The sequence below is a fragment of the Schistocerca nitens genome, chromosome 3 (genome assembly GCF_023898315.1).
Source record: "Schistocerca nitens isolate TAMUIC-IGC-003100 chromosome 3, iqSchNite1.1, whole genome shotgun sequence".
Taxonomy (NCBI): domain Eukaryota; kingdom Metazoa; phylum Arthropoda; class Insecta; order Orthoptera; family Acrididae; genus Schistocerca; species Schistocerca nitens.
The window spans coordinates 767356408-767370761 of NC_064616.1; the positions used below are offsets into that span (position 1 = coordinate 767356408).

The window sequence follows — 14354 nt, forward strand, 5'->3', positions numbered from 1 at the left end:
CTAGTGGTGTCCAGTCTATACTACTTTTTCTCTATGAAGAAGGAACTAACAGATGTGAAAACAAGAATAGAATTTCTTTCTTTCTTTTTTGGTCTGTGGGCATTGCTTTGAATTTCCCATTCTGAAGGTAATTCCTGGCTGGCATTTTGTCCTCTTATAATTTTATGAAAACTGAATATTTCATTCTGATGTAATATGTATTTTATTCTCATATGTCTATGCATTTTGCTGTGTTGCGTCATCTTCACTGTTTTCTCTCCAGTATATACATTTTAGTAATACCAGCAGAGATCTGATGTAACCTGTTTGAATTGTAGTACAAAACAGCTTTTCGAATCTTGCTTGTCCTCCTCCTCCTCCTGTTTAGTATTACTATTTTTCATCTTCTGCCACCTGCCGTATGGTTTAGGTACAGTACATGTTCTAGCTTCAGTCTGGAACAATTACAATTGTGCAGTTTGCATACTTCATAAAATATTTCATCTTGCATTAAAAGACCTTGAATGCTCTACAAGGAAATATAAAGTAACCTCGTTTTGTGAGCAGGTGGATAATGGCTCAAATAATTACTCTGTATGTTATCATTAAAACTCTTCAGATGACAAGAGTTGTGTCTTGCCAAATTGCATGTACTTACCATTAATGATAGAGTTTGGAAGTATGATCAGTATGGCGACAGCAATGGCATAGGGGCCACCTTCAACCAGTAACATTGAAAACTCCAGAAATTAACAAACCCACCCCATGAAGATATGGGATAAAGACCAGGAAGAAGACAAAGAAGTAGATTTTACACTTTTTATTGGGCACTTCATTGGCTGAAATGGAATTTTTTAAACTGCAGTATTGAAATACAGATAAAATAAAGGAAATCTGTATTATTTAGAAGGTAACGGTCTCTCTAGTGTAAGACAGGTCAGCATGTGCCATTTATAAACTGTTACATCTGTTTCATTATTCCAAATCAAAAGTGGTTGAGATCTACACCCTTGTTTACTAATGGCATCTGAAAAACAATGAAATCTCACTTTTATGACACTAATTTATCAATTATTGATGAATCAAAAAGTGAAGCAGAATAAATCAAATTCAGCAAAAAAGGAAAAAAGTTAACTTCAATGGCACTCTAATGCTTCTGTTGTTAAGTTTACAGTTCAGCTACTTCAGTAAGAAGCATAGTTTAATTCTTGCAGACATGTTAATTGAAGGTACCTTTGTAAGGAAAAATTATTAATTGATACAAAATGCACCAAAAAATAGATTATGTCTGTGAAAAATAAGTTATATTTTGAGAGACAAAGCTGAGATGAGGAGACAGAAAGCAGAGGCCAAGATCCCATCTTAGAACTCTGTCAGGGTTATGTGATAGCACACAATAGGATAGCATTACATTTCAGAGAATGTACCTACATATCTGACACAGTATCCAAAAAAGAAACAAAGATTTCATCTTGATGTTGAAGCTCACTCTCTGTATTCATGTTGGCTTACTAATAAATTTGTTTGTGGATTATTCCGTGTTGAGAAACACAATTTTTCTTTTTTTTTTTCTGTAGCTTGTAAACAGTGACACAGCTAAAGTTTAAAAGTGCATTTTCACTGTGAAAATTAATGGGGAAACGTAAAAGAAAAAAATCTACAATTCAGAATACAGAACATCACAGCTTGTGCTAACAAGAAAGAAAATTGAAAACCAATTGATGATGCTGTAACTTCAGCAAAACATGTTTATCTAGAAAGGAGAAAAAATTGTTTGCTCAAGATAGAACTTATCGAAAAACAAATTCAGATAAATAGTGTAAAACGGTTGCACGCCTTTGTGTTGTTGCCAGCATGCCATTAAAATTAAGCGACTTTTATAGAGTTGAAACATAAAATACTCAAGCTAGGACTTTCAAAGGACATTAAATTAAAAAAAAAAAATGAACAGAGAAAGGGAAAACCATAAAGAATGAAAGGTAAGAGAGGAATAGAAGAAAGAGGGAAAAGGTATGTCCGTATGAATTTCATGTATGCAAAACGGGAGGAAATCTAAGACTATGCTGGATAAGATTATATTCAGTCTTTCTTATTGACACAAAACATTGTGACATGTTTGGTGTTTCTGGTGGATGAAGGAAATACTCTTTGTGAAAGCTACTGTATCTTATTTCTGTTTTGTAACTACTGAACTATAAATTAAAAATATGTGGATAGATGTATGAGTTAATTTTTTTCAGAAGCCTGCTGATTTAATTGGCTTCATAAATGTCCACTATTATTATTTGTAATTGTTTATATCACTTGTCAGCTGATAATCATTTAGCAGATGATAACCATTTTCTGTTTCAGCCTGGGGCTAAGATAGCTGATCCCTTATGTACATTTGTGTTTTCCATTCTGGTGTTGACAACAACTGTGTCAGTATTCATGGAAACCGTGCGTATTCTCTTGGAGGGTTTTCCAAAGCATCTAAATTATGAAACAATTATGCAGACACTTAACAACATTGATGGTGTACGGAATGTACACGACTTACATGTGTGGCTCTTGTCTGTCAACAAAGCGGTTTTAACTGTTCATCTCGCTATAGGTAAGAAATTTTTTGTGAAACATATAATGTGTATTAATGGAACTATTGAGAGCTGTGGCTGGGACAGACGACAATTCAATATTCCTTTAGTTGGTGATCTAATTTGTTAATCATTGAGTTGTACTAAAGAAATGTACTTGCATTAGTTGTAATACTGATAATAGTATATTTATGAAGGTGTGTGTACCACATCCTAACTCCTGCCACCACCACACTTTACACTATAGCCTTCTCATGTATAATATTCAATTTTTTAATGTTCAGAAATTGGTTAATGGTATCTTGGAAACATTGAAATTTAGGCAGAGGGGATGACATTAGTTGCCTTAAAGCACAAACATGATCTCTAAATGGTCTCTGTGTTTCTTATGTCATTTCACTTATTATCTCATAATATTCCAATGCAATGCATTTGTGCTGTAGTTAAGTAATTACATTAAAGCTGCTAGTGTATGCAAACTAATAACCACTCAATGGGCGCAACTAACTTTTCAACACAGATAGGATCTTAAAAAAGATCAAAATCAGATTCCTTCTTATCCTACTGTATTGTTATGTGTATTTGATTTTGGTTAACAGATGTGAAGTTTTTGCCCTTTAGTGTGAGGCAGAACAAGTACAGTTGTGGAAGATACAGTGAGGTTGATGCGTTTTCCACTTAGTTCCTGCAACATTGTTTACACAAACTTTCATCAACACACACAACCAATAGTTTTTGAGAATGGTAATGTCAGTTTGTAGCTAATACATTTTCTGGTAATTATGATCTGATACAAATTCATTGGCATCTGACTTTCGAGGTTCAAAGCTGTGGCATTACCATGACAGGTACTGTCTGCTGGCAGTTGGCATAGTGCTCCATTCTCCATGGTTTTAGAAAATCACTTAATAATCTGAAATAATGTGAAATTAATGAATGCCTCTAAGCATGTAAAAAAGTCTATACTTAATGTTCATTAAGCTCAGAGATATTTTAAGTTTTTATTTGTTTATTTATTTATTTATACAAGTGAAAATTTCCAGTCCAGAAAACAGCTTCAAACTTATCATGTCAAGTCACAAAAACTGTTGATCTCTCAGTATCTCTCAACAACAGACCTTTCAAGAGTTGTGTATTGCATTGTGTTTTATATGTATAAGCCTCAGAAGATGGAATTATTCTTGCAGTTTTGTTAATGTTTAGCTTGTAACAAATATAAAGTTTAAAGGGTTTCTCTTATGCTCCTCTTTTACCTACTTCCACCAGAAATTGACAGGCCCTTACTGCAACAGCCAACTAATAAATGGCAGACATTAATGGTTTGTGCAGTGGAAGTGGCAGTTCAGTGGGAACCGACAATGGCAGGCTCCCATTTATCTACTGCTGGTCAAGTCAATCAAGCCTGATCACTGTCAAATGCTAACTAGTTTAAATTGGACTATAGTGAAGCACTGTGAATGATGACTAATTTAAACATTAGTGAGTGACCATGAAATTGTCAAACTAGAAAAAGTGACAAACTGTTAGAGGCAACGTGATTCTTCAGTTTCTCTGGCTGATATTTGTCGGTCAAACAATCGACAGGTGTACTGTCAGTTCATAGTGTCCTATGGACATACTATTTTGGGTATCAGACATATCATCATCATCATATTCACTAACAAACTGGCCTCCTGGGGAGGACAGGGAGAGGGAAAGGATTAAAATTAGTGGCCAGTGTAGATATAGTTCCTGGGAGTTGTTCTCAATGCTCCTCATACATACCAAGGTAAGGCTGGCCTGCTCCCTGATTCCCCTGGCTTCCACTGAATTTATATGAGGTGTCACCTTAGCAAAGTTCAGCACAACATGCTTGACACAACATCTCTTCAGAAATGTTAGAGCCCTTATCAGACGGCATCTTGTTACCACAAGGACCACCTGCCTGGGTAGCCAAGCATGTTAATGGGATCCCTTCCATGACACATAGGTATGCCGGTCTCAGATCAAATCCGCCTGGTGGGTTAAAGATGTGGGGTCAGTGTTCCGGCCAGGCTGGATGTGGTTGTTAGGCAGTTCCCCACATCCCACTAGGTGAGTAGTGTGCTGGTTCCCATGTTCCACTTCAGATACACACTATGCAAACATTTAAAATACTTTCTCACACTTGCATACAGAATTTACTCTACACTGCCTAACAACCACATCCAGCCTGGCTGGAACACTGACCCCTCATCGTTAACCCACCAGGCGGATTTGATCTGAGACCGGCATACCTATGTGTCATGGAAGGGATCCCATTAACATGCTTGGCTACCCAGGCAGGTGGTCCTTGTGGTAACAAGATGCCGTCTGATAAGGGCTCTAACATTTGTGAAGAGATGTTGTGCCAAGCATGTTGTGCTGAACTAATTATGATAAAACCAAATGAGTTGACACCAGAAGGAAATGCATGTGCTAGAAGTACAGAACTACAAGTGGTCACGGAACATATCTATCTGAGTAAACTTTTAAACACGAAAAATTACTTAAAACCAGAAATATTTTGATGTGTTAAATTGGCTTATGGAAGGTACTATTTAATTTTCAAGTTTTAAGATGTTGACTGAGCTGAAGAAAAGCGTTTTTGACCAATGCGTAGTACCGATAACAACTTACAGCTGTGAGATATGGGTGAATTTATTATCAGAAAACTCCTGGCAGCTCAAAGAGGAATGAGAAGATCAGTGTTGGGCTACAGAAAGATGTAGTAAATATCATACATACAATGAAGCTCAGTGACATAGTGAAAAAAGGAATTACCTTGAAATGACAATGGACTGGTCATGTGGCCCAAAGAAAGGATGACACTTGGTCAAATCAAATAGTAGATTGGAGCCCACTTTATAAAAAGGGCCAAGGGGAAGACCACCAGACAGATGGGACAGGGACTTAAGAAAGACAGCGGGATTCAGTTGGCCACAGGAAGCCCGAGATTGGCAGAAATGGAAAAACATACTGGGATTTTATGTTGCACGTCAACTCAGAGAGGTCACATCACGAAGTTACTGAACTAGCTAATGGCAACAATAACTATGAACAAACAGAGAGAGAGTCACAATGGACAGCCCACTCTCACCTGTGGTTGAGAATTTATATATGGAGCACTTTCAGGAGGAAGCTTTGAAGTCGTCCAGATGGAAACCTACTTGCTTTTTCCATTATATAGACACGACATTTGTCATCTGGTCCCAGGGAAGTGACAAACTCAATAACTTCCTTGCACATCTGAACTGCATTCATCCCAACATCAAATTCATTATGGAGACTGAGGCAGGAGGACTACCATTCCTTGACATCAAGGTCAAGAGAAGAGCCGATGGCACTCTGGGTCAAGGTGTGTATCGGAATAAAATGTACTCTGACCTGTACTTGCATGCAGACAGCTGCCACCATTCTGCACAGCGGAATGGGGTACTAAAAACATTAGTACATAGGGGGCGCACCACCTTAGATGCAGAGAGTTTTTCTCAGGATGTGGAAACCTCAGAACTGCATTCCAGACAAAACGGTTACTAGGACTGACAGATTAGGCATGGTCTGTTCCCCTCCACTACACTGCAATTTGTGAAAATGGACAAAGTTATGGAGAAGGAGGCAACCAGTGCTTTTTTATTGTATGTACACTGGCATGCTATCAGGAAAATTTGGGCGAGTACTGATAAACTTATAATCTCAGCAAGGTGTGGGAAGAAATACATCATTAAACTAAGCTTAGAATTTTAAATGCATCATTTACTCTTGATGATCATTGGACACTGTCCCTTCACACATGGCTTTGTACTCCAGTGAGAGGACCTCCTTATCTTTGATGCCTGTGGCATGCAAGTTGGCAAATGCCACATTTTAATTGGGTGCATTTTATTTTGTGACAAGCAGGCGGAAGCAAATTTGAGTGGGGCTCTGTGCTCTACTTTAATTGATTATGAGATGTGTGTGCTCAAACTTTTAAAATTTTGTGATGTGTCTGGACTGTGTCCCAAGTTTTTAGGCTGGAGATTTTAGTGAATTGCAAAGTGGCTGGTTCAGCAATCAGCCAAGCGCAGTTGTCAGCACTTTCATTTTAATACATTCCATTGCTTTTTCCTTTTTTTAGTGTGTTAGTTTTGGCAATGTGATTTTCATTGCTTTGTGTGTGTGCACGCGCACGCGTTCAAGTTTTCCAAGACTTTCTTTAGTTTTTTATTTGCAGTTCTCATTATAGTCATTTTATGATATTCCCTCCACACCTGTGTCCTTATGTTTTATTGTGAGTGTTAAAGACCATGCTGTCGTGTGCCCACAAAATCATACCATCACCATCATCATTGAAAATACTGCTTAGAGTATGGCAGCGATCACATTCTCCAACCCAAGTTTGGCGCTGTTCATCAAGCTGAGAAGGGAAACTATCCATCGCACCTCCCTCAGATTTAGTGGTAAGATGGCCCAGCAGACAGTCAAAAACTGAACACACATCAAGCATGAAAACAGGAAGAAGGTGTAGTGAACTGTGAAAAAAGAAAGGAAAATCAAAAGAGTGAACTGTCCAAGTGCAAAATGTGCAACATTGAGCGTGTATGAGTAGTCGAAGTGTAGTGGTCATGCGGTCATGGTGTTGGACTGTGAAAAGAAATGTCTGTGTTCAAATCTTCCTCCTACCCCCATACTTTTTTTTCACAAAATTATGAACTGTCCATCTGATCATTGACATATCTGTTCACCGTATTTAAATTTGTGTCATGGTGTAACGTCATCTGTTTGCAACAATGGGGTGAAGGATGGGACCTCCTATTCTACACAAGTACCACATGTTATGACTCTTGCATTCTGTTTGGGAAATTTTGACTCTTGAATTCTTGTCTGTGAGAGGTCTATGCGGCATCTTGCCTGCTTTTGCTATTCATCACATTTACTTATGGCAGTAATATATTCTTACCACGACTCGTGTTCCATAACCAGTGTATAATGTGACAACTGCCAAGACTACTGAAGGAGAACAGATGCATCAGTGACTGGACGGAAAATCTATAATTTTGTGAAAAAAAAAAGAAGAAGAAGAAGAAGAAGAAGAGGGTGAAGGTGGCGGGGGTGGGGTGGGGGGCAAGAGGGTTTGAACGCGGATATCTCGCTTTGCAGTCCAACACAGTGAGCGCACAACCATGACACAGTGCTTCTCGCAACTCGCTCAATATTGCATATCTTGAGCTTGGATCATTCACTGTTTCTAATTTGCTTCTTTTTTACAGTTCAGTACAACTTCTTCCTGTTTTCATGCTTGATATGTGTTCAGTTTTTGACAGGCTCTCTGCTGGGCCATTTTACCATTAAATCTGAGGGGGTGCAATGGGCAGTTTCCCTTGTGACTATAATAGAATGTGATGTTTCCTTTCTCATTTCACATCTTTCAGTGATTTCAGTCACTAAGTCGAGTGTGCTGTGAAGGTTCCTTATTTGGCTCCATTTTACAAATTTCCCCTCCCTTTTTCACATTCTGCTGATACTGTTTCTTGTGGTCTCTTTAACTGTATAAGATGTTCCTTTAGTGTCTCTGATGTATAATTTGCAGTTTTCTCTGCTTCTCTCCTTTATCTGCACATGGGTTCTCCACTTTCTCTTATTTCCTACTTGCCTTCATTGTAACAAAGGATCTGTTTGTAGACACAAAAATTAAAGAGTACTGTGAGTATTTCAGTCCATCAGCAGCTGTTCCATCCTCAGCAACTACAAATTGGACACTTTTCTGTCTCACTGTCATCCTAAATATAATGAGTCTCAGGACCTCACTGAGAAAAACTTTTAACATATGATATGTCATACACAGCAGATCAGTTTTGGTCAGGGAACATATCCTTTTTAATCTGTTGAGTTATTGGTTATTTGAGTCAGAAAGAAATAAAATAGATGGTTATTACCATGAAAAGTAAGTTAAAGAAAGAATAATCAAGGTGCACTACCCTTGATCAAAATTGTGCTGCTTCAATTGCACTCAGTCACAAGCAGAAGTTCTTGTTTTGTACAAGATGTAAGATACAGTTGACAATCCTGAAGGTGCTCCATGTTCTGTGGTTCTCTGCAGTCACAGTTGGTGTTATCCACAGGGAAGTGTCATTTCTGGAGGGTACTCCTGAATCTTCCAACTCCAGAATGAAGACGGCTGTGTGACTTCCACAGGATTCAATTCTGTTCAGACCGAGGTGGGAGGAGTTCTGAAGGTAGAGGCCAGGTGGAGTTTTTGTCAAGTCAAGAAATCCACAGTTGTTTCCTTGCTATAACTGCTATTGTTTGCGAGACCAAAGTGTTCTTGATGAAAATTCTTCAGGACCTCAATCTTGGGGCTACTCGGACATGCACTTGTAATGAATGGGTTTCACATTGAGCCCAATGAGTTCTTTCTGTTAGCAGCTGATTCACGATGAATGTCTGGAGGTACTATGCCTACGTGCTCATAGAGCTTTACTAATGGTATAGGTTTAAAAAAGCCTATAATAAGTTTACACATCTCATTTAGCATGTTCACCACCAAGCTTGCTTGGGTAGATTTGTACCACACTGGGCATGCATACTCTGCAGCACAGTAGCATGTTTCTGTTGCTATCGTTCTCAAAGTTGGTGGTCTAGAGCACCAAGTGCTACCAGCAGCCTTGCAAAAGATATTATTTCTGGCTTCCATCTTTATTCTTGTATTGTTGCAGTGCTGCATTTACTTCAGAGTGACATCCAGAGTGACTCCCAGATATTTTGGAAGGGGCATATTTACTGCTTATATTCCATGCCATGTGACGTTATTTTTGTGACATATCTGATTGTGCTTAAGATGAAAATTCACTACTGAGTTTTAGATAAGTTTGGACAAAACTGATTGTTATACTATTAGACACACAACTCCCACAATTCATATATCAGGTGGAATTCAACATTTTATAGATTTCCCTTGACTTGCTAATGCCAGGTCATCGACATAAAGGAAACTCCTTGTGTTTGCTGGAAGTGTTTGGTGATTTGTGTAGATGTTAAGAGCACTTCTCTGTAGTAAGCAATTTCCTTTGACATCTGTATCATCTACACTGACCGTGGAAGACCACATAAAATCTACTGTTTTGGAATAAACTTTGAATAATATTGGTGGGTCCGCTGCTCGTGGTCTCGCAGTAGCGTTCTCGCTTCCCGAGCACGGGGTCCCAGGTTCGATTCCCGGCGGGGTCAGGGATTTTTCCTGCCTCGAGATGACGGGGTGTTGTTGTGTCGTCTTCATCATCATCATTCATCCCCATTACGGTCGGAGGAAGGCAATGGCAAACCACCTCCACTAGGACCTTGCCTAGTACGGCGGTGCGGGTCTCCCGCATCGTTCCCCTACGCTCCATCACAGGGTATGGGACTTCATCATCATCATCATCATCATCATCATCATCAATATTGGTGGAACCATACTCTTCCATTATCCCATAGATGTTCTGTGGCAATGCACAGTGACTGAAAGTGTCAGAAGCAGCTGTCAGTTGAATCAAAGCTACATCTATAATTTTCTGGGTTTCAGAACCATTCTCAATAAATTATGTGAGTCTGAGGTCCTGAAATGTACAGCTTTCTCCTGATCGGAAACCTGCTTGTTCTTGTATTAGAACTGGCTCTACAACATGAATCAAACAATCAACTACATTCGCTAGAAAATTGTGGCTACTCTTGCTCAAATCTCTCTCCTCCATGAATTTACACCAAGCACCTTCCTTGTTCTTAGAAATTGCTGTTAATAGATCTTTTCCAGCCTGCAGAGTCTCTTTACTCAGAGTGTCATCATTCAAGAGATCAGGTTAGTTTCCCAAATTTTTCTAAGTTTCTGAAGTCAGTCCCTTTATGTGTTATCTGCAGCCTCATGGGATTCAGATACAGAACAATGCTCCACAAAATTTGCAAAGTCATCATACAAGTCTGGAATTGAATCAGTAGTAAGGATGCTCTAGACCAGCACTGAGAAGAATTTCTCCACTTCAGCTTTCTTAAAATTATACCTTCTTTGAAAAGAAAGTGTCTGTGGTCAGATTACAGTGTGTGTGTGTGTGTGTGTGTGTGTGTGTGTGTGTGTGTGTCTATATATGGTGTTATGTGCAAGGAATTATCAGGTGCACTGATTTCATTAGTAATTGGGATACTTGTTTGCTCACAAGGATGAGATCTGGATTAGAACCATGCTTCCATATTGCACTGTTGAATGATACTGGAAGTTTGTCATCATGTAGTAGGTTGGGGTCACATGAGAACCTGCCCATTCTGCTACAGCTTCTCCACTTCTGTCAGTATTTGAGTATCTTTATACAGCATTAAAGTTACTTAAGTCACCAATCACAAACTTAATATATTGTACTGGAAGCTATTAAATTCCACAAATCTAAATTCAGAGCCTGTAGGTTTATACACAGATGTTGTGGAACAGTTACTCAGCTCTAGTATGAGAATTTTTGTATGTTCTTCCACTGATATTCCCATGGAGAAGACCTGAATATGAGGCGTGACAAAGGTGGCAGTGCCATGTTGTCAGTGAGGATGTTCAACTACTTGGCTCATCCCTTTGATTTTGGGACAGCAGGGGCTCAAGTCTCTGTGTGTTTTCAGAATGCATATTAAATCACTATGCTGGTCATGACACACCTGACTTAATAATTCTTGCTTATTAGGTGAAAGACTTTCAGTATTCATTAAGATGATGGATAGTAGTGGATCTGAGGAGGGGCATTTTTTGTTACCCGTATTGACCATTGAATTGCTTCTGGAGTGCTGATGTTCAGTTCAGTACCTGAAAGTCTAAACCAGGTACCTACGCAGGACACCATGTGCAGGAATCAGCTTCACCCCCATGTGCATGAGTGAGGTGCAGAAGTAGTGATATGCCAGGCACCATATTAACATTTAGTAGTTGCTCTGGTTCTAAGCATTCAGTGTTCTTTACCAGCTGCTGTTATTGTTTGCACATGTGATTTTTTTATTCAGGAACAACTACAAATTTTCTCAGTTCATTTACATAATTTTGAGTTGCAGTACGACGGGGGGAAATATAAAATTTGCTTGTATCTATCAGTGTTTTATAACGGGAGACATACATGCCACAATATCTGTTGACACCTTCCAGAAGTAGGGAGTGTTCATCCTGAAATCTTGGTAAAGAAATGCCCAATGTGATCACAGTGGATTTTGATCATTTCATAATTAAAAAGTTTGTGTACTCTGACATGTGCTATGGGAATGTGTCATGTAACCCCGTGAAAGTAATTAACTGCTTGAATGGTACATTCACATGGCGTAGTTTGTGGATGTGTGTTGCTGGTGTTGCTTTGGCAGCACTTATTGAAAGCCTGTCTGTTGTGACGTACTCTCGTGGAAATGATTTAAATTCGATGTTATGCACATGAAAAGTAACTTCAACATTGTAAAATTGTTATTACAGGTGTATGAGAATTGGACTAGTATTTTAGCAGTGTTCAAGTCCTCATCAGAGAATCCAGATTTTGATTTTCATAAACTGATAAAGGCAAATGTCATGATAATTACTCTCAATCTTTTTCCCCATTTTTGTCCTCTTTGAGCTTGTAGTCCATCTCAAATGAACTTTTCACTAATGCAGCATTTAACTTTAAGCCTCCTCCCTTTTTCCAGAGATAATCAGTTGAAAACAAATGTTCCTTTACATTTCTCAATGTTTATCAGTTAAGTCTTTTTTAATGTTGTATTTGACTTTTATGTTATGTACTTTGTTTTATTTTGTTATAGATTCATCAGTGGAGTCGGTGAAAGTGCTGGAAAGGGCAACATATAAGATGAGGCACAAATATGGAATACATAACCTTACCATACAGATTGAAGAATTTTCATCAGAGACAATGGCCAGTTGTTTAAAGTGTCAGCCTTTATCCAGATAACACAAAGGCTGAAAATAATTGTTCTACTTTTTTTTTAATTCTGTAAATTTTATTTGTTGAAATTAAAAGGACCACACAGCACTAAACTGGAAGTTAATATATGTACAAAATATTTTTATTGTTTGCTTATTTAATAAATGGGCATTGATGGAATGAAATAGCTCTCAGTGTAATATTTTGTTTCCATTTTATCCTATAAGTTTGAGCTTTTACCTGAAAGTACAGATGCGTAATATTTGGTAGTACTTTAACCATCAATAGTAATAAGAAACATTCTGGAATAAAATTTATATCAAAACACATCATCCGTGCAATTTAAATTTGTACCTAGAACTTAATTATAGGTGCAGCAAAAATGAGCAGTTCTCAAATGGTACTGCAGCATCCAACAATCTCTGATTCGGGTCATTTATTTAGTTTACAGCACAATTACACAAGACAGGAATTTAACTCTTAGAAGCAAAAACTGAAAATCAAAGTAATTAAGAAGTCAAATTGTTTCAGAAATGAACAGTGTGAAAATTCAGCTTAAGGGGAACATTATGTGGAAGATGCCAAGTTCAGTAATATAATAAAGTAACTGTACAATTATCTACTCACTGTCTAATCTTTCTTATGCTTCTACTTAATAAAAGGAATAAAATTGTCAAGTTACATTAGGTTGTAAACTTGATAAAGCCAGGTGTGGCTTTAAAAGAATGTAGCAACATCTATGCAGTCAATGACATCATGTAGAACTTTGCTCTGCATGTGCAAAACATGCATGAAGTTATTGAGTTATGATGCTAAGATATGTTTTATGAGAAATCTGTAATGCCTTTCATAATGTATTCAGTCTTCATTCAACAACAGAATCGTTTCCGTCATTACTCACAGAAAGTAGCACTTTTCCAAACCACAGCAGTATTCACTATTGATCATGTTGCTATTCTCTTCATCCTGCCATGTAAAATTCCTGTCACCACCAGCACCATCACCCCCACCAGTGGTCATACTGTAGCTTTAATGTTTATTTGGCAGCAGAGGATGTACAATTCATGTTCTGTTTAATGTAATTCATGCTTTCCTTGGATTTATTTAGTTGCTTCAAATGAACACCAGGAAAATTCTTATCACATTTGCTGGGCTATGTTGGTTGTGCTATCTCTGTCTGATTGAATTAGTGCTGCCACTTAAATGACCTTGCTTTTTTTACTGAATGTGAAATCCTACCAAGTAATAATATTTTCCATTCCATATAAGACCACTTGCTAATCATTACCTCTTAAAGCTTGGCACTTGCATATCAACAGGAGCATCATTAACATTTCATATTGGCCAGGTGGAGTATTCATTAGTGAAATGGATGAAAGTACTCCTCAGGCTCTTCTGAACAGTGGAGCTACAGTTGGATAACCATCCCAGCTCACTGATGAGGTGTTGGTGCTGTGGTCTTCAGAACCAGTCAATGGGGCAGAGGCTGCAGCTGCCAGCTATGAGGGTGAGGCAGAGAGCCAATCCATCGTACTCATGGAGTGTCAGCAGCTACAAGGTTCACTGCTCCTGGAGGTGGTGATGAAGTGGTGATGGTGGTAGACAAGGCATCAGTGATCTAGGTTGAAATTCACATGGACTGCAAGGTCCTGGCGGGTGTGACTTGTGCCCTACAGCCATCCACATAGTAGGGGCTGCATACAGGGCTCCAGTGTCTGTTGCAGGCATCCATACAGATTGCTGGTCATGTGTGAAAAATGGCATGATCATCTCCACTCATGCTGCTGCAGCTGAAACAAATGGAGGAGGATCCATGGCTGTCTGGCATGCAGGAGCTCCACTAGGCTCTTATCATCAATCAGTGTGGCCCTGTAAATATTTAAAAATATTGTTAGGCCATCCTCCGTGGATATTGACT

General features: G+C 38.6%; 1 protein-coding gene across 6 annotated transcripts in view; it reads left to right on the forward strand.

Moving 5' to 3' along the window:
- The window catches only part of LOC126248764 (zinc transporter 2-like), an 82671-nt gene extending 70050 nt beyond the window's left edge, over positions 1-12621 (forward strand). For 4 of the 6 annotated variants that reach the window (XM_049950119.1, XM_049950120.1, XM_049950122.1 and 1 more), the window contains exons 6-7: positions 2332-2572; positions 12315-12621. In XM_049950119.1, the coding sequence (XP_049806076.1) occupies positions 2332-2572; positions 12315-12463 (390 nt within the window). In that variant the 3' untranslated portion in view covers positions 12464-12621. Of the gene's footprint in view, positions 1-2331; positions 2573-12314 lie in introns of those variants that run through there. The other 2 variants (XR_007545529.1, XR_007545530.1) reach the window with 2 other exon arrangements.
- The last annotated feature ends 1733 nt before the right edge of the window (positions 12622-14354 follow it).